This window comes from Platalea leucorodia (genome assembly GCF_965183815.1).
Source record: "Platalea leucorodia genome assembly, chromosome: 5".
In the NCBI taxonomy this organism is placed as follows: domain Eukaryota; kingdom Metazoa; phylum Chordata; class Aves; order Pelecaniformes; family Threskiornithidae; genus Platalea; species Platalea leucorodia.
The window spans coordinates 23,040,258-23,060,007 of NC_138827.1; the positions used below are offsets into that span (position 1 = coordinate 23,040,258).

At 39.8% G+C, this 19,750-nt stretch overlaps 1 protein-coding gene across 1 annotated transcript in view; it reads right to left on the reverse strand.

The window, feature by feature from the left end:
- The window catches only part of CACHD1 (cache domain containing 1), a gene marked incomplete at its 5' end in the record, with an annotated part of 111,168 nt that overhangs the window by 23,539 nt on the left and 67,879 nt on the right, over positions 1 to 19,750 (reverse strand). Inside the window, 8 exons of the mRNA XM_082311524.1 lie at positions 265 to 382; positions 910 to 1,033; positions 1,609 to 1,758; positions 4,328 to 4,561; positions 5,675 to 5,824; positions 9,473 to 9,689; positions 11,380 to 11,524; positions 13,705 to 13,831. Of these exons, the coding sequence (XP_082167650.1) occupies positions 265 to 382; positions 910 to 1,033; positions 1,609 to 1,758; positions 4,328 to 4,561; positions 5,675 to 5,824; positions 9,473 to 9,689; positions 11,380 to 11,524; positions 13,705 to 13,831 (1,265 nt within the window). The remainder of the gene's footprint in view (positions 1 to 264; positions 383 to 909; positions 1,034 to 1,608; positions 1,759 to 4,327; positions 4,562 to 5,674; positions 5,825 to 9,472; positions 9,690 to 11,379; positions 11,525 to 13,704; positions 13,832 to 19,750) is intronic.

The following is a 19,750-nucleotide window of genomic DNA, read 5'->3' on the forward strand; positions in this document are numbered from 1 at the left end:
GCCTTCATGAAGAAAGAGCACACACGCATCCATACAGACACATCTCTGAAGATGACACGGTAACAAACCTGAAATGGTAATTTCATTGGTTCTTCACTGGAACAAAACACTCCCACCTTCATGCAGTTTCTGAGTAATTCAAACCTTTAATACTTTAATATGTAGCAATACTTCATGCTTCACTATATTCGATACATTAACGTACTCTTCAATATATTAACTTACTCTATGCCATCCTGCAACAGTCTCACTTTTACTCCTTACCATTTTCCAGGCATAGCTGACATTGTAGGCTTCTTTTCCAACTTCTCTCAGTTTGTTTACATGCCAAGACAGTGAGGAGTTCACAGGAACAGTAATGATCTGGCTGCCCAGGGGAATGCTAGATTGGCAAATATAACATACAGCATTTTATTAAACACTGAAAAGCTCTGATGCAAAACCCATCTACTGTACATTTATAAAAATATTTTAAGATATGAAGAGATTAACTGTTATCTGTCTTAGGTGAAGAAAAAGTGTTTGTATGCTGAAATTGCATTTGTGTACCACCACATTTTGGGTTAAAACACATACTCAGATAAGACAAAGGAAAAACCCAGACCAAATAGTGGAAAATCTTCCTGACATGGAAGAGAGACATTAGAAAGAGTATCCCCCAGATCAGCTGCGGAAACCACTGCTTAGCACACCAAATGATAAAATGAATAAAGTTGGAGGAAAAACCAAACCAGAACTGTTCTGCATTTGGGGCAGAGGGCAGGGGGAGGGGGAAAAAAAAAAATCCATCCGAGTACCCAGATATTGTAGGAAAAGGAACTTTACCTTATATTCTCTTAAAACTCCTCTAGAAATAATTCTGATGCCCTAAGGACTGCTAATGTTTGGACTTGCATCCCAGTCCCTTACCTAAGGATGTTCTGGCGCACCAGCTCAAATTTAGGAATGTTCTCATAATGGATAATATCTGTGTGGAGCGGTGGTTCAGACAACAGGTAGGGCCTGGTAAGGGATGGGTGCATAAGAGTGTATCCTAAAAAACACACAAAACCAGACATTGAATGCATTGTAACAACTGAGTCTAGGATGAATATTTACAGGAAAAAAAAAAAAAAAAAAAAAAAGAATACAGCAACTACATACAATTTTTACAAAGGTTTAACAAATGTGAACAAGTGAACAAGCAATATTATCATCAAAGAAGTTGCAAACTAACAACTTGGTAAGTTGCAAATGAAAGACAGCTCAATGAACCAAGCAATAAAAAGAGGCTGGGGTCAAAAGAGCTGAACACACATATACACCAGTTTTGCCTTTTGCCCCACACATACAGAAAACCTCTATGTTACACATGTAGAAAATCTCAACAGCAAGCAAGCATTTCCACATCGAAACTCCAGTACAGAAATTTCAAGTCATGAATCCACCTACAGTCTCCAGCTGTCTGGCAACTCTCAGGCAAAACTAACCAAACAACATTCAATTAATCTTTTAATAAATATTATCATTCGTTACTTATAGACTATTTAGAGACATGAGAATTTAGAGTTTCCTTTTGATGGTTAATCTCAGTGGGACTAGAAGAGATTATCTGAGCCAAAAAGTTACCTTTATTATCAATGAGGAAAGTGTAGGAACCCAAGGAGTCTTGGTAATAGGTGACATCTTCCAAGATATATGCGAGATTAACATCTACTCCAACAATCCCTAGCAGCAGGTTTCCAAAGTAACACGGTTTACTTACAGTCATTATCAGGCCTTAGAATGAGAGAAATAACATAAAACCATCCGCAATATCATCTAGTTAATTATTTTTAGAGGAAACAGAGCATGCGCTTTATCATTTCAAAATATTATACAGTTAAATTTTATATAGTATTCCTTGCTGGAATATGGACAAAAACTGGCACGCCTACAGAGAAGCTGAGGAGGTTATCTGTCATGTCTGGCTGTTTTTAGCCACTCTCCCTAATCAGTTAATTTCTGTGTTTCTGATAGTGACCTAAGGTACATTTAATCAATTTATTAAAATACACACCACAATTAATGTTTTGGGGTTTTTGTCAGTCTACAAGTGGATGCCTTACAGATAAGAAATGCATTTGCATGAAAAGCCAAGATAGTATTTTCTTCCTTTAACATCATTTAAGGCAATTCAAAAAATAGGGGGAGGAAGGAGGAAGAGAATTTGTACTTGTAAAGCAACAATAGGGATGAATTATTGCTCATCTAATTGCATATTCAGAATATTAAACCTCCTCTGCTTGACTAAATCCCTATACAGCCACTGTATTGTGAATCATACCCGTAATTACAAAATGGTTTGCGACGCATCTTGTGCCTGAGGTAAGAACTCGCAGTAATACCTTATTCCTCTTACTTTCTACACCACTGCTATTTGGAAACTCAGTGACTCTCTTCCTTCAAACCAATATAAAATTCATTTGCATGTACAAGCTTTTAAGTACACTTTGATATTTATGTAAGACAAACCTCCTCTATTGCACCATTTCTAATCCTTCTGTTGCTCAAATTTTCCATTATGCTTGGATATGGCTTTGTGAGAGAGTAATAATACAGCTTAATTACCAAGGTTAGGAAATGCAGAAAGCAGCAAGCATTCTGACTCAGAATGCTCAGGAATAGTCTTGAATTTGTTTTGGGACTCAACACACAAGGCAAACATAGAACCTAAACTCAGCAGCCCTTGAAAACTATTCAGCATAACCCTCAACTACTCCTACATACTAGCCGAGACAGAATACGCAAAGTCCTGAATGAAGAAATACAGAATTTGCTCAATTATCAATGCAATATAAAATCACTGATGTATTTCCTAACATCACTGTGATGGTCACATCTCTTTACAGAGCACTGGAACAGTGCTAGAGAAATGTCAGGTGAGCTGCCCAAGAGCTAGCAGGGGTAAACCCTACAGCTCCGACCTTCCAAGCATGTATGCTGAGCTTTAGGAAGGGCACAAGATCCCAAAGGTAAAACCAGCAGCAGCACTGCAGCTTACAATTGATGACACTTAAGCAAATGCTAGCTCAGGCAGTGGGACCCACGGCTGGGTGTGTGTCCAGCCGGCGGAGCTCTGCCAGCACTGTGGGAGCAGCCTAAGACCGCTCCCTACCTCCTGAACCTGCCCCTGGCAAGAACCCAAATAGGATCACCCTGCACTGCATGCTTATCCTCAGCACAAATTAAACCGCCTAATTTCTTCATTTCTTACACGTGCATCATCTTATACACATGCTGGTATGCTCCCAGAAGTCTCTCGGTATCTACACCTTCACTCTCTCCCATTACTGGATGTAGTGGTGAGATCAGATCAAGTTGAACACACAGTGTTTGGTAATGTGGCATCTAGTTTTAAGGGAAAAGCGCAGATCCACACACTTTCCCACCACATCAGCATAAATTAGAAACTGACGGGAGAACCAGACTACAGACATCTGCTGCGTTAAGATATTCTTCAGGATGCATCCAGAGTCTGTGGAAAAATTGTCATCAGGCTTCCACTAAATTCAGCGTATCCCTTGCTCCAGACTGTCTGAGCCATCACCAGCCAGCTCAGCCTTCCTGTCCTGTCTCGTGCTGGGGGCAGACCAAGTGTGCTGAAGCTAAAGGAAGAGCTAAGGATAGCACATTTGGGATAATTTGTGCCATTTGCTAAGCTGGTTGCCTTCCCCCTCTTACAGAGGTCTGACTGCCAGTGTCCGGCATCCCCACCTTTACAGCCCAGCAGTTGGGAACGGATGCTAAACTAGTTGTGAAGAGCCACTGCTTGGGGTGCAAAGACAGAAAAAACAGAACTCCAGCAGGAAGGATAACTCAAAAGTCACGTGCATGGCTCCACAGGAAAGGGAGGCTCAAACGATAATAACTTTTTTGCTCCTCCACTGTGGGGACCTATGCAATTCCCTGAGTCTACCTGTAAGACCTAAGAAGTACTGAAATAACGAACGCTGTGATGGTGCAGCATGGTCATGGCTGTCATTTCAACATGACAAGATTGCTTCCCTCAAGTACAAAGAATTTTTCTCCACAAATTAAATTATGGATGCTGTATACATACACATATATATGAACAAATTTCATCCCTGAGAATCCAACCTGAATTGATGTCTTATTATCACTTTTTTCATAACTAGATCTTCTGCAGATAAAACACCCTACTAGCATGAAAGGCTAATTTTACATTTGCCTTGGGAACACACCTAAAAGCATCACCTTATAAGACTACAGTATATTTAGGAATATGTAAGCAAAAAGGAACCTTATCTCTTACATTTCTATACCTACATTCAGTGTACGCACTTACCATCTCCCATTTCATCTGAGAAAGGCAGACTGAAGACTGCTTCATCGATCATTCGGTTGGGGAGGTTTGTGTAGAATCGGCCAACTGTAGTTTCCAGGTTACTCAGCTGGTTTAGGACCATCATGCTTCCCTTGATCACAGGTAGGGCTGTTCGGTCCGGCACCCCGTACTTCACTGAGTTCTGCTCTGCCAGGTCTCGCAGAAAGGCCAGTTCCTTCAAACCTGTCACTCCCTCTGAAACAGAGATGTGAGAAATAGAAGGAAGGAGATAGAAGCAGCTTACTTTCCATCAAGACTTCTGTATCTTACTCCAAAGTATTGTCAATAAAAGCAAAATGATACATATGCTATACTGTAGGACTGAATATACTATAGGCTTATTTAAGTGATAAAGTGCTGAAAGACTAGTACAGTTTTAGGAAAAGTAATTAGCTAGTACAAAATTTAATAAGACTGCATCTCACATACTATTGCACGGTTCAAAAATTTAACATGCTGTTCACATCACCACTTTAAACAAGACCTTTTAACAAAGACTTATGTGGCCCATAAATCCACAGGACAGCTCTTTGTTCTCCACCGGTGGCTAGTCCACATAAAGGACCGGGAGCATATTATACGCCCTTGGAGATAACAGGCTTTGTTCTTTAGCTTAAGCATTAAAGTTTCACATTTTACATAAGTCCCAGGCTCAATGCCTGCAGACAAATCAAAGACTTTTGTACATATTAGGTCTCAAATGAGTATTTAAATTTACAGTCAAATGATACATTAGCTTAAGTATTAGTTTCCTTGGCTAGAGTCCGTGTGCAATTTTTAGCAATACAACATAGAGCCTTCTTATTAAAAATGCTTTGCTGGAAAAAGCACAGGATCCCATATTACTGTGTGCATGATCTTCATATTTAACTTCACTTTTAAGTCAGGTCCTAAGTTATCAAAGCACTTCAGATAACGTTTGATGTTATATTCATGCTCCTTGGCTAATGACTGAAATAGAAGTCACATATACTCTCATTTTGCTGCACCAGGAAACACAGGCAGCGTCAGGAAGGTTTACAGTTGCAATAGTTATCAAATTTAATTCAGTCTGGTTGTCACTAGACAATTTAGGCAACAATATTTTATATCCTGAGCAGCTGCACTGTGATATATAAGCACATAGTGGCACACAGTTTTATACACCAAAGAGGTAACATCTGGATGCAGCCTCTGGATTACACAGGCCAAAACCCATTAACAAACTGCTCCCGATAAGGCATGGAATTACATTTGGATGAGCTTAATAAACTAGCTGCACAAGGAAAGAGAATTTTCATCCACTGGAAATACAAAAACATTTCTTACCATTCATAAGTGCGTAAGTAAGAATCATTACTGAGTTATTGAGGAAACTATTTTCTTCATTAATGACACGTAGAGTAGCTTTTTTATCATCTTCTGATGAATCTTTTGATGTAATCCCCGCTGAGAGATAAATTATGACCATATCGGTATCTAAAAGGAATTATATATATATATATATATATATATCAGAAAGTGCATTAGATTTTTAGCTCAGGAAAGTCATGTGGTAAGAGCCCTTACATCTGCGTACAACCTACATTGCTAACATCTTCATTTGTGAGATTCACAGGAATCTACAATGGATAAACACACTGCAGTCCTATGAATTATATCCTTTGTTAGTAAACTTCCATTCACAGCATTTAACAAACATCTGTTTGATTTGGTGCCTACCAGCTACCCAGAAGCACTGTGGCTTGTTTCTCCTGAGCAGACCTCACAGGCACCTTCTGGCCTGGCTGCAACCAGGCTGGAGTGCACAAGACCAGCATGCAGTGTCCTGCAGAAGCTGCTCTAACTCCACGGAGAGGGCTCAACAAAAGCAAAAAACCTGCAAGTTTTGTCTCCTGACCTGCTGTTCTTCTCCCATCCTGCAATTCTACAGAGCAGAGCTGCGCTGCATCCCAGGGGAGCATCTGATTGTATTTCCTACATGAGAAGTACACAGTGCTTTCCCAGCCATTCCTGCTGCAAAAGCTGTGCAGGGGGCTTGGCACCGCTGTTGTTGCTGATCACGGGGCCCTCCTCATCCTCCCTTCCAGTACGATTTGGCCGTGCAATCAGTCCCTGCTGTAGCACAGTGGTGAGCACCCCAATAGGCATACATGAGAAACAAAATCCTTGCAAAAGACCTTTTCACCCACTACTCCTCCTTTGCACCTGCATTAGCACTGCGGCAATTTAGTCCCTGACTTGCAACGCAATAGCTGGAAGACGCCACAGGATGAAAGGCACCCGGTGCTTTCGTATGGTGTAGGTTAGAGCGTAATGCTTGAGAAATGTGACAGAGCACACCGCCATTCATCATCGGCTTGTTTCGCATGAAGTTGAACACGTTTTTCAAGCTGAATATGTTCTCAGCGAACGGCCTGCCTCAAAGCCTTTGAACATGGAAATTCAAATCATTGCTCACACATCATCCTGTTTCATCATATTATATCTCAGTATTAAAAGTATTTTATGCATATAATTAAGACACTCGTAGGGATCATACACCACCATATAATCCGAAGCACATAAGGTTAGTTGGTTATGTCCCACCTTTGTTGTCTCATCTGGTTTGTTTTTTGTTTGGGTTTGCTGTTTTTGTGGGGTTTTTGTTTTGTTTTGTTTTGTGTGGTTTTTGGTTGTTGTTGGGTTTTTTTGTTTGGTTGTTTTTTTTTTTTAATAGGTATGAATGCTTTGACTTGTACATTTTGTCACCATGACTTGAAAAGCTTTTCAGCCAGAATTGGCTTTTCATACAAACAAGTCAAGGGGAGCTGTTAATTTTGGGGGAATTTCTGCCTTTTTTTTTTTTTTTTTTTAGAAGCTAAAACTAGGGAAAAAAACAAATCCAGGTTATTAATAGAGTTTTGGCTGTAGTTTAAGGAAAATTGTTAATGTGTTTCCTAGGCTACAGCATAGTTGTTATATACTGCAGCCAGGCATGATGCTGCAGTCTAAAACCCTTTGCTAGCAGGAGTAACATAAGACAGTCCTAAGTCTGCACTAGAGACCAGTGCTAAACAGGGCATCTTATCATTCAATAGCTGATCATCCTACACTATTTGATACACTACCCTTCTGATAGCTGGAAAAGGCCCTTATATTCAGGGTACCATTACCGCACCTATCTGTCTAGTGTGTGTGTGTATAATATACACATACACTGCAATTTTATACATATATATATGTGTGTGTGTGTATGTATATATATAGACACCCCCCCCCCCACCTACTTAACCACAGTGTTTTCAAGGAATGATGGTACTCAGTGGCAGAGCATCTTCTTATGCTTTGGGATGAAGGTCTGCTGAGCAGGACTGCAATAGGAACCGGCATAAGGCAGGAAATTCAGACGTGTTCAACGGCACAATTCTTCCATCTCATACCAGTAGTTCCCTTCTAACTTTTCCAGTGCGAATTCGGGAGCAAGGCTGTATCTCAATAGCTTCCCCGGCACACCCACACATTGTTCTCCCGGAACAGGATGTCAGAAAATTAACAGTGAAATGAATGATATTTTTTTCTAGGTTTATTTTTCTTTTTTAAAAAGATGAAAAGATTATTTACAAGAGAATGAGACATGTTTTGTAAACATCCTCTTCTCAAACCTATTGTGTTTCACCCTTTGAATTCTGAAATTTGCTATATACGCATTAGGTCTTCAAAGTCTTCCACACTCAGAGAAAACCTAAATCCAAGGCATTTGCCTTTTCTTTTAACTTTCTGTGCTTGTGCCCCAAAATAGTTGTTTGGTATGAAACTTATTAAAAGTATGTGTTTTCACATTAATGAAGAACATGCCAAAACTTTCTAATCCTAATATACAAACAGTGCCAAAGATAAAAGATATGCAGGAGGATGCCGCAAGACTCTACAGCTGATGTTCTTGGAATAACTACTGATGACTAATGCATCTTATTGCAGCCAGCTTCAGCAGCACTGGGTATTTTTTTTTTTTTTTTTTTTAGAATGTTGCAACCCTTTCATCATTTTGCCAGAGGATGCTAAAAACCTGCCCTTGACAACTCTATCTTTCAGCTAAGCAATGTACAGTCAGATAAATGTTTCACTGTATGTATACCCTAAAGTTCAGAAGTTGGCTGAACCTTTAATAGCAAAAGCACCATTTTATAAACCGAAGGAGTCACACGAAGTAGGAGCACATTCCTTAGTCTTTCCAAAGCACTTTCATTCTTGGACTTTACTTTTTCACTTTCACCTGTTCTGTACAGCATCTGAGCTGGTGCCCTTCAGGATACCGAAGAATCTGCACTCACTGGAGCAGGCACAGGGCCAAGCTATGGGATCTGCGTTACATAAATTGACTAAACTGATAGAGATCAGTCTGCTTTCTCCACCCTGCCGCGGTATTGGCAATGTTACTCGACTCCAATGAGCACTCAGAGCACAGCTTCAAGAATTTGCTTTCCACGGCTTCCTGGCAAGCAAATGTGCCACATCCATCTTTTCCACATCTTTTGCCACATCCTCATTACAAAAAACACACAAAAAAAACCCCAATCTTGGGAATGGGAAGGAGAAAGCCCATAATACATACACCAAAATTCAGGAGGATATTCTTAGATGAAGGAAAATTTAGCTAGGCTAACCTCACATTCCATAAAATATCACCCATAATTAGTATTCTCAAAACCCCTTTTTCCCTGAGAAGCAAGGCCACTTCCATAGGATTGCAGTTAGGTGGACTATCCATACACGTATGTTTTAGTAATAATTAAATGAACCTGCAGCAACAGGAATTTTCATTGAAAGGACCCCCCTGCACACATTTGGGAAATAATTCAGCTATTAGGCAATTCAATCCTGCAATTTCATATTACAGTTCAAAAGAAAGGAAAGTCAGCAAGTGAAATAAAGTTGAAAAAAGGTAATAGCCACATTCAACAGTCACTCATGCAGATTCCAGATCAAGTAAATGCTACTTAATAAAAACGTGTGCTCCCTCCCCCTTTTTTTGTTTTCAATATCCAAGACACTACACTCCTTTGGCCTCTGTCAAAGTGAGAATCTCAACTAAGAAAACATTTGCAAGCCTCAGAAACAATCAGGATTGCACAACAAGAGACTTACTTCCTTGGAGTTTTGTGCCATTGTTTGTATTTCTTATCAACTGGAAAGCCTTTTGAAATCCCACTGCATGCTGCGTAGGGCTGTCAGATGACTTTATACTGCTAACGAAGGTGGACATCTTCCTTTTTGTCTCACTAGTGGCAGGAGACAGAAACGTCTTATAACACTGATCCAGTGAGCAGGTTCTTACTGTGTCTGCCACGGTTAACACAGAGATCTTGAAAGAGAAGAAACTATATTGGATTACCTTACCATTTATAATTCTTCGTGCACCGATACAGAAAACACAATGATGAGCCAACTGAAGAGATTCCGTGGATTTAAAATTCAATTGTTAAAAAATAAATGCTTGAGGCATAAATCCATCAAATTTGAAAAGGATTAGACTTATGGTGATTTCAAGAGAGAGAGACTTCAGTCTTTGTTTCTCAGACGAAGTCAGCTTCACTCTGCTCATACATAATAGTTAATACACTGTTCTGGGCAGAAGCCTAAGTGAACTAGAGATAACTGAAAACAAAATCAGCAGAGAGCATTTTCAGGAAAGGCTTGAGTGCCTATAGAAAAGTGGAGTGCATACAGAAATGGGAAAAAAAACCCCAAACCTCTAGAACTCTTCACAGGCAAAGCATTATGTTGTTTTAATGTTTCAGTCAAAGCAAGCCAAATCTACCATCAATTTTTATCCTGTGAATAAGTTAAGGCATATAGTGCTAACACTTGCATTAATATACACATAACATACCAGTCTTATTAAATGAGTGGCATATTCTATTATAAATTATGACTGATGCAAGACAGTCATAGAATAAAGCAGTAATTATATACCTGTATAACAGGTTTCATAACCACTGAGCTACTGACCAATACATCTTAAATGTATTTTCTACATTGAGAACAAATATTTGCCTATATTAAGACAAATACTTTTGATGCTTAAATTTAAGCACTATTAATTCTGCTAAAGTATAAGCATTATTATACTGTATTACAACACTCTAAATGCACAGAAGTTAGAAGTGTTTTTCCCATACTATTAATGAGAAGACTTAAGGCAAAGATTATGATCAGCTGTCCTTCAACATGATTTGACTGAAACTCCCTTCCTATTACATAAAAAAACCCAAAAAACAAACAAACAAACAAAACAAAACAAAAACCCACAGCAGAAAGAATGATCAAGATCCTACTAACAGAGAATTCCTGAAAGTAAAGACCAAACTGGGAACTGCTTGTGGTCCTAAAGAAGCACCTTATCGGCCCCTGGTTGTAATCCATACTTAAAAAAATTACAGGTTAAGTCACTTTCTCATTGTCACGTAGTTTATCTATGGCAGAGCAAGAAATAAAATCTAGATTTCTTGGCCCTTTGCTTTAGCCTTTTCTTGCTGGTATCACGTTTGTCTGTGAATCTTCCAAACAGTAATTATGTTTCAGCTCATCCCAATATAGCAGTAGAATAAATCACTGCCATTTTCACAAGCAAGAAAGACAGCCTCAGAGGTAAAATTGTTCAAAATGTAAAAGTTGTTCAAAGCAACCTAGAACTTCAGAAGTCATCAGGCTCGGAGCATGGTTCTCCTAATTGCACACTGCATCACACCGCTGACCATCACCTAAAGTCTCCGCCAAGATGAAGAAGCCTTTAAACATTACTCAGAAACAAGATTTTGCCTTAGATCAGTGGTTTTCACTTCTTTTTCAGCCTGTGGATCCCCAAATGTTTCCCCTGCAGTAATACAGGCTTCCAAAAGTGAGTTCAAGTCTTCATCACTCATTAGAGGTCGACCACAGATCCCCATGAGTCCATGGACCACAAGTTAAAAACACTGCTTTGGATGAAAATTTAAAACATCGAGCATGGTTAAAACCAATGAAAACATGCTCATTGCTTGGAGAAAACTTACCTTATCATGTTCATCTATAGAGCTCAGAATAACCTGAGCAGCATCTTTGGCAATCTGAAGCTGCGTCTCTGTGACCGAAGCCCCATGGTCCACAATGACAACGATATGCTTGGACTGAGGTCGAACAGTAGAAACATAGACAGGCCTGAAGGAGAACAAAACCCAAACCACTGTCATGAGTCATCTTGTAATTTCCACTAAAAAGTTTACAAGTGAAAATAGTTGAGAATTAAAAACAAAAACACCCCACAAAGAAGCAGTGAATTATAACAGGAATTTTTGCTTGCCTTTATGAAAACTTCTACTAGGAAAGACCAGCTGAGAATCTGAACATACAGAAAAGGACCTCGCTTTCACTCTCTTTCTGATTTTTTTTAACCCAAATCAGGTGTCAGATCCTTCTCCCTCTGTCACAGCAACTACTTTCGTCAAGGAATAAACAATTTTGCTGATGCAGCAGCAGTGCCTGAGATTACTGTTTGCAGCAGCTCATATCAAGTTTTGGATTAAGCGTTGACAAGCAAGAAATGCCTCATGATAAATGTTGGGTGCCGGGAACCTTACTCACATGTAAAAGTAAGTGCAATAGTGGGTATTTGCTGGTTACATGACAAGTAAAAACCTGTGCAACTGTGCAGAGTTGCATTAGCATAGGGTGGTTGGTTTACTGTAATAAGGGAAGGCTTCTGGCCAAGAAAGGGTTTTCTCTTGGTGCCCTGGAATGCATTTCACATGGGTTGTGCTCCACAACCCCTTGGGTCTGCGGTTTTAAGCCCCATGGCCAATCTGAGTTAACTCTAGTGAAAGCTCTTGGTGCTGCCATGTGTTTGTGCTAACATCCGAAAACCTATTTTCAGTGAAGAGGTGCTCAGATCCAGTTCAATCTTGTGAGAGATGTGTGAAAGATTTCACAAGCTCTCATGCCAAGGTTTCAACCTGGAACAAATTAGGAAGATCTTCAGCAAGGAGGAAGAACTAAAAAAAGACAGGACTCTCTTCCCTCTTTAGTCCAGACCCAAAACTAGTTAGAGTCAAGTGTGAGTTTTGGAATCTACATTTTATTATATCAAAGGCAGCCACAGAAACCTTATTAAGAGTGAAGGAAATGCAAAAGATTTCAGACAAGGCACTGCAATAAACAACTGGCACAAATCAGTTCTTAATTGTAGAACAGCCTGCAGCTCTACACTGGTATTAATACCTAGAACTTAAATAGGGCCTTTGATCTTCAAAGCACTTAACTATTAACTAATTAATTCATCCAAACTACCCTCTGAAGTAAATATTAGCAAAAAGATATCCCTTATTTAGCCATGGAGAAACTGCGACCAAGACCAAGTGATTTGGATGAAATCACCAATGGTTTTAGTATCAAAATGCTGATCAAGACTGGGGTACCCCCAGTTCTCACGTCTTCAGACCGCACCTTTCCAAGACCACAGAAAACTTAATCAAGCCCAGACGCTTCATGCTTTGATGACGCATAGAAGACAACATCTGTAAACATTTGATTGCTCAACACTGACAGGTAACCAAAACACTTCTTAGTCTCTGTCCACTCAGCTACATAGAAACGTACCTGGATGGGCTGATACTTCCTCCGCATAGATTGATTAACTGGTACAATTAGGTAATGTGTGACCAGAGATACTAAAGCCACTGCACTTTCTTAGAGGATTCCACCCTTGAGTCTTTATCAGTCCCGCAGTATTGACAGCAAAAGCTAGGGAAAAAATACTGCACTGTAACTGCTTCACTTTACGCCTACAGAACAGGAATATTCCTCTGCGCAGGAATATTTAATCCTTTTTTCCACAGTTTTTTTTAGTAGAAACAGAAAGTTTCCACTATTGCTGCTTCCCTACTATCCATGACACGACACTTGAACCTTGGGTGGAGACTGGAAAAATGTTCCTACCTATGCCCTTTCCAGTCTCTAATCCTTCCACTCCCCTCCCCAAAGCAGTGCACCTGCGAAAGCAGTAGAATACATGTTCACTACTTCATTAACAGGGGTCAAGTATGAGTCAAATACAAGACAAATTTTGCCTATGGTCTGACCTACAATTTACAAGTTACTGCTCTTTATAGCTTATTTGATTTGGGAGAGGTGAGGAACTTGTACGTAACTTTACTTTACACCTAAGCTTCTTAAAAGCAAAAACTCATGCTTTAAAAAACAAACCTAAGAAAACCCAAGGGACCCCATTAAAGTTACTCGCAAATGTTGTTGTCTTGGCAAAGCATAACGCTGAAAGGAAATCAGTGCTTGAGGAATCCAATTTTAGTGCTTTGCCCGCTAAACTGTAAGGAGACAAATCATACCTGCTGCGGTGTTCATAACTGCCTTTGCACCGGAACTTGTGGGCTGGGAAAACGGTGAAAATGCCTTCTTCCGAGCTGAAATACTGCCATTTAATTCCCGGGTTAGACTTCAGATTATCGGCAAGAACTGAAGATTGGAGAGGAAAAAATGAAAAATGAAGTAGAGTCACAAAGGGAGGTCAAACTTGGAGGTATGTTTACTCAAGGCATCTCTCATGTGTGCTTGGAGAAGAATAACCAAGGTCCCAAAACGAACTACAAGTAGCTCTGTTTGAGGACTGATAGATCTTCATGTCTGATTTGCAAACAGTTAAAGTCTTTTGGAAACTTAACACTGGACTTGACAGATTTTGTTTAACATGTGATGACAATTCCTGAATCTCTGAAGTGTAACTGCAACCCAAGAAGCCAAGGCAGGAGCAAGAAGGAAGAGATTAAAGCAATTATACATTTACATGTAATGATAAACACATTGTCCACATAGTTTTCATGAAGAAAAAAAACTCAATGTTAAAAAAAAAAAAATCTTGTGTTCTTTATACTGAAATAACTCCAAAATATTAAGTAGGTTTGCAGCTTACAGCTCTGTAACCCAATCTGTTAACATTACCTGTTCTGACATCTGTTTAAAAACATCTACATGAACATTTAGCAATAATAGTTTTACACAGAAATGTGGGTCGAGGAAAAATTCACAGCACAGAAATTGTTGAAAAGGTTAAAAAAAAGGGAGAATTTTTCCTCTTTGTTCATCGTTCTCTCTCCTGTTTGTGTAAGAGTAGATAGGTACAGCTCCCACTCTTGGGACTCAAGAATTTCCCCAGGTTTCTCATTATCCCTGTGCCATCATTAACAAGGCTGTGGGCTCCTCATGTATTGCTTGTTAGGAGAAATAGCCACTTTTCAGGGAAAACACAGCATCTTCCCTCAATGGGTTATGCTGTGGCCACACAAAAGCACTACCTGATGGGTGGTGGCTCCATGCTGGTTCCACCCATCCTCACTGTGAGCACCTCCACCAGGTTCCCATTTTCAAGATCATAAAATTCAGAAAGAATGATAATAACAGTTCTTAGCAGCTCTATCGCACCTTTCCTCCAAGTCTCTCAGAAATTCCTCTGTGGCAGGTGATTATTAGTTACTCATTGCATGGACAAAAAGTGAAGAACAAAGAAGGTAAATGACATGTTCCCAAGTCGTGTAGTCAAGCAGGAACTGAGCTCAGAATATAACTGTAGGGTACAGATCTCAAACCCTCCTGTAGTTTATAGGCCACATTAATTCTCTTTAAAATGTGCTTACTTTCCTATTAAAATAATCTTTAAGGAAGTGCTACTTAACACTAACAATAAAAGTCTTTCAAAACCTATAGCGTAGTGGTACTAACAAAACGGATTACATTAGTAAAAACACAAAACACCATGAAAACCAGCAACCAAATAAAGCAGCTACCCCAGGGCCGAGACCGTCTGCACTAGTAACTTGTAAAGATATTTAATACACCAAGCTAAACCAACAGAGTGTATGGATATTGCGGAAATCCCGAGCACTCAGAGCCCAGGTGGGGACAATCATGTTTGAATCACCCAAGGCAGAGGAGGCATTGGGATTTCTGCCTCGTAGTGCGATGGATGTCCTAGCTGCAACCCAGCATGTGCACTTCAACTGCTCTCCCTGAAAGCCTGGCAAGGTGAAGGAATCAGCATTCATCCCATGCATTTGCCAGCTTTGCCACATCGGTGACAGTAGGCAGCAGTAGGCTTGCTGAGTCTCTTAAAGCAAGAGGAAAGCCACTCCCAGGAGAAAGGGAACAGAAAGTCATTAGCATTGGAGGCACAAACCCTCTCATCATCACAGCAGTAACAGGATTATATTCCACTTGGGGCAATTCATCATCTCTGCTTGCAGCAAACTGAAAATAAAACTTGAATGTTTGAATTCTTTAGTTTTTACCTAACAGTTAAAATGGATCATATCAGCTTAAAATGCATTTAAAAAAAAACAAACCAAGCCAAACTTATTTTCTTGCCATTTCTCCTTTCATGTTCTTTGATTATAAAACTTGCCAGAACTGGCAGAGGGCAGCTCTGATTTACGGTGCTTCACCTTTTGCTGAGCATTTACTTTTGGCATTTCCCTTAGGATTGACAGCGAAAATAGGCCAGACAGTTTCATCTCCCAAATCTCACGCATTATCAAATACACCAATATTTGGGTTGGAAATCACTGCAAGGCACATTTCAAGCCTTAGCCAGACGTTCTATGACAAAATACCAACGTAAAGTACAGTTTAAGTTCAACATCCTCAACAGTTTAGCACTTTCTCGAGTTTCCCAGACTGGCTGTGGCTACGATGTTCTCTCCACATTCAGCTCAGCGTAATTACCCTGTAAAAACCACTGTCTTGGGGGTTTTTTCCCCCCCTTTTTGCCACAGTTTTTTATATTTCCACAGTGCCTAAAAGTCCCAGGGGAAGTCCTGATTGCACCCTGCTGGACTCTGTACAAAGATTCAGCTTTGCACGATTGTGGCTTTGAAGAATTTGGTGCCTCAATGGACGAGATGAGGAGGAGGACTGAGGAAGAAACAGCAACAAGACATGAAATAGTTGATGAGGGTTTTCCCAGTGCATTAATGACTGAGTCGGAGACCAGAACTACACTCTGCTCACACCTCTTATTTTCTCATCCTTTTCCAAAAAATACCAATTCAACCCCAACAAGGATGCCAAAGCTTGTTTCTCCCTCCCCCCTGTGCCTAGGTAAAATCAACCTGGTAATGCTCTTGGGAGCAGGAATCTTTTTGTCAGGAACTTTCACACTTTCAAAGAAACTACCCATGACCTTGCAACCGAAAGTCAAACAAATTTGTGAATATTGTTTGTTTCACTCAGGTTCTCCCTAAATTTCTCTGAAGTCCTTGTTTTGGTTTTATACCTGGTGTGATACCAGTTTAGCAGTGCCATTTCCGATTTGTACAAAGAGCACATTTCTGTGGTCACAGACAATGGTTTCTGTGTAGCAGGGACACAAAGCAATGTGAAATTTTAATATTGCCAAATTTAGGCACCACAGAAAACTTTAGGCAAAAATCAGTTTTAATTAAAACCAAAATAAACCTAACCCACACGCAGTTTCTAGCTTTTATAGCCAGGACTACCAGAAATTCCTCTCCTCATCCCCCTCCAAAGCACCCATCCTCTTTTCCTCTCTGAAATCTTGTCTGGGAAAACCCAGATTCATTCTGAACTCATTGAGGGTTTGGCAGCCTGACCCTTCAGAGAAGGTGCAGCACCAGTGCTCACAGCCCACACAAGCTCTCCTGCATGGGAGCATGTTGCATGGCCACAGCTGTGGGAATCCAGAAAAGTATTTGATAATGCTTTATTAAGCTGCAAAGAGAAGTCTGGAAAAAATCCTTTAGAAGTATCAAAACCTTGGAAGAAGAAGAAAAAAAAAAAAAGGAGAAAATCATAACTATTTAAAAATATGTTTTTTTAAACAACACTGTCTTTCAGCAGTGTATGACAATCAACATTATCCATTCTACTGCAATACAAAAACTTACGAAAAGCTAATACAATTACACTTTGACATAAATAGGGCCATCAAAATCCAGGCACACTGCCACTACAGCTGAACTGCTGCTTCACGTGATTGTACTGCCTTGCAGGCAGGGAGCGTGAAGAGAGTATCGAACATTTAAATCCTTCTTTTTATGTCTAGCCACCAGAATTTCATAGTTCTGGGGGAGAAGTATGGCAATTGTTTTGTATAAAGAGGCTGAATTTCTGGTATTTAAGCTTTTGTTATGGGTTACAGAACTTGAAAAATGTATTTTCAAATCAGACATGTGAATGCTCAGTCAAAGCCTGGATGAAATAACTTGTCCAGTTTAATTTCACCAACAGCATTAAAATAAAGGAGTTTATAATTAAAAGGGTTTTCTTTTTAATCATTCATATATTAAAGATAAACTTCTCATTCCCACATGGCCATGATTTGTATTTATTTCCCCACAAGAATATCTGGATTTAAAAATGTTCATTTTCCCCATAAAACAATTAGTTTTGAACCTCAAACAAACTCCTTACAGCCTCGATGCCTCTCTCTGCTGTTCTGCCTTTGCACAAAGTTCTGCTCACGTTTTCCTTCAGCTAGTATGTTAGTTCAATAATGCCCTCCCCAGAGACTACCAACTTTATCGTAACTCTGCCTGTTTTTTTCTTCCTATGACCACAGTAGACAATCTCTCAGCAGATAAGCCATAGCTGAAAAATACATACTTTTTCTCTTTAAGTGCACCTTTATTTTCCATCCACTAAAGCTGTAAGAACTCCCTGCAGATATTTCCTCATTTCTTGGTCCCTGCCAGGACACCCAGCAGATGCTCTTTTTTAGCCTAACCTCACTCACCCTACACTTTCCACTCCCTCAGCTGTTTGCCTCTACTTTATTCTTACCTCCTCCTTCCAGAAAAGTCAGCCTCTGGACAGGTTACACAATCAGAAGACCCCAAAAGATACTGTAAGGCAAGTTGCCTGTCTAGCTTATAGCTAAAGGCTAAATTTGACAAAATTACACCCTTGGCAGCACTAGCAGAAATGTGTGCAGGGCATCTCACTGGTACTCACTTTCTAGGCATCTATATGCTTGACCAAGACCTGTGGTTTCCATTTTAACTCAAAAGCAATTTATTTTTCATTTTCTGGTCAGGTTCAAGTAATTTTTGTAAGTACATAAGGTACCCATTTCCCTCTTCTAACACAAATCACAAAGTACTTTGCATTACTGAGTATATGTAAAGATTTTGCTTTTCTAAAATGAACATCACCACCAAATAAAGACCCAGCCTCGATATCATGCTACTTGGAGGAAGCCAAGAGTCCAAGTCTTATAAATGCAGAAATCTTAGTGGTAGCTCTTAATTCCAGACACAGACTGGGGATATAAATGGCCAACTGGGAGCTGCCCAGGAGCTGGCATTGCCAAGTCACTCCAAAACCTCTGTCCCCTCCACTTACAATGCAGCACTATCTGACCCCAAATACTGCTGCAGACAGAAAAAGTTGGAAAGTATTAACATGAGAGTATTTGAAATGATCATTCTCTCCAATTATAAATATCTCACAAGGCAAAAAGGACTTTTAGAAAGAAAGCCCTATGTGATAGAGTTTATAAAACTTCAAAGGGAATGCGATATGATAACACTTAGCACTTCTAGATACCACTTTACATCTTCAAAGCATAGTCAAATCATTAACTAATTAATCTTCAAAGAACAGCACAAACAGTCAGTGGAAAAAAAAAAAAAGGAACTACTGAACATAATTGCTCATTATAAAAGAGTTTCTTTCAGTCCTCTTCTTTAGCATTACATTTATTGAGCTGCAGACCTCACAGTTCTCACCCCATGAAAGAAGACAAGTTTCATTTTCTGTGCAACACACATACTGCAGTTCTTCTCTGACAAGTACCTCCATTAAAAATAATCATTGTGAAGCCCAGAAAGTGTTCCCCAGAAACAACAGCAAAAAGCGAATATGGTTATTTTACAAGTAAAGACATTCTCTAACTCTCCAGACCTACAAATCTGATCCAGGATTTTCTGAGTCAAACTGTATTCTGGCTCACGCGTTTTCCCCAGAAATAAAAGGCTCTGCAGCTCAAATGCAATTAAAATTCTGCTGATGGCATGAGCCAGGACAGAGCCCAGCTTGCTCACTGGGAGCTCTTTTGACGCTGAAGGGCAAAGAAGTAAAAAAACCTTTCATTTTAAGGAATGAGCCCAGCTCCTTTGATTAAAAGGATTTGGAGAGGGGGGTATTAGCTCATCTGCTCGAATACTTCCCAACTATTTTAACTCACCTGAGCTATCAATTTCAAGTATAGCAATGTAAGGAATATGACCAAGGCACTCAACATTTTAAATAATCAACACCCCGAATAAGGCCCAGACAAAATTTACCAGGCAGCTTGGTACCATCTCTGCATATTGCTGGGGAAGAGCACTCTGCTAAAGCTGCCTGACTTGAAACAGACATTTT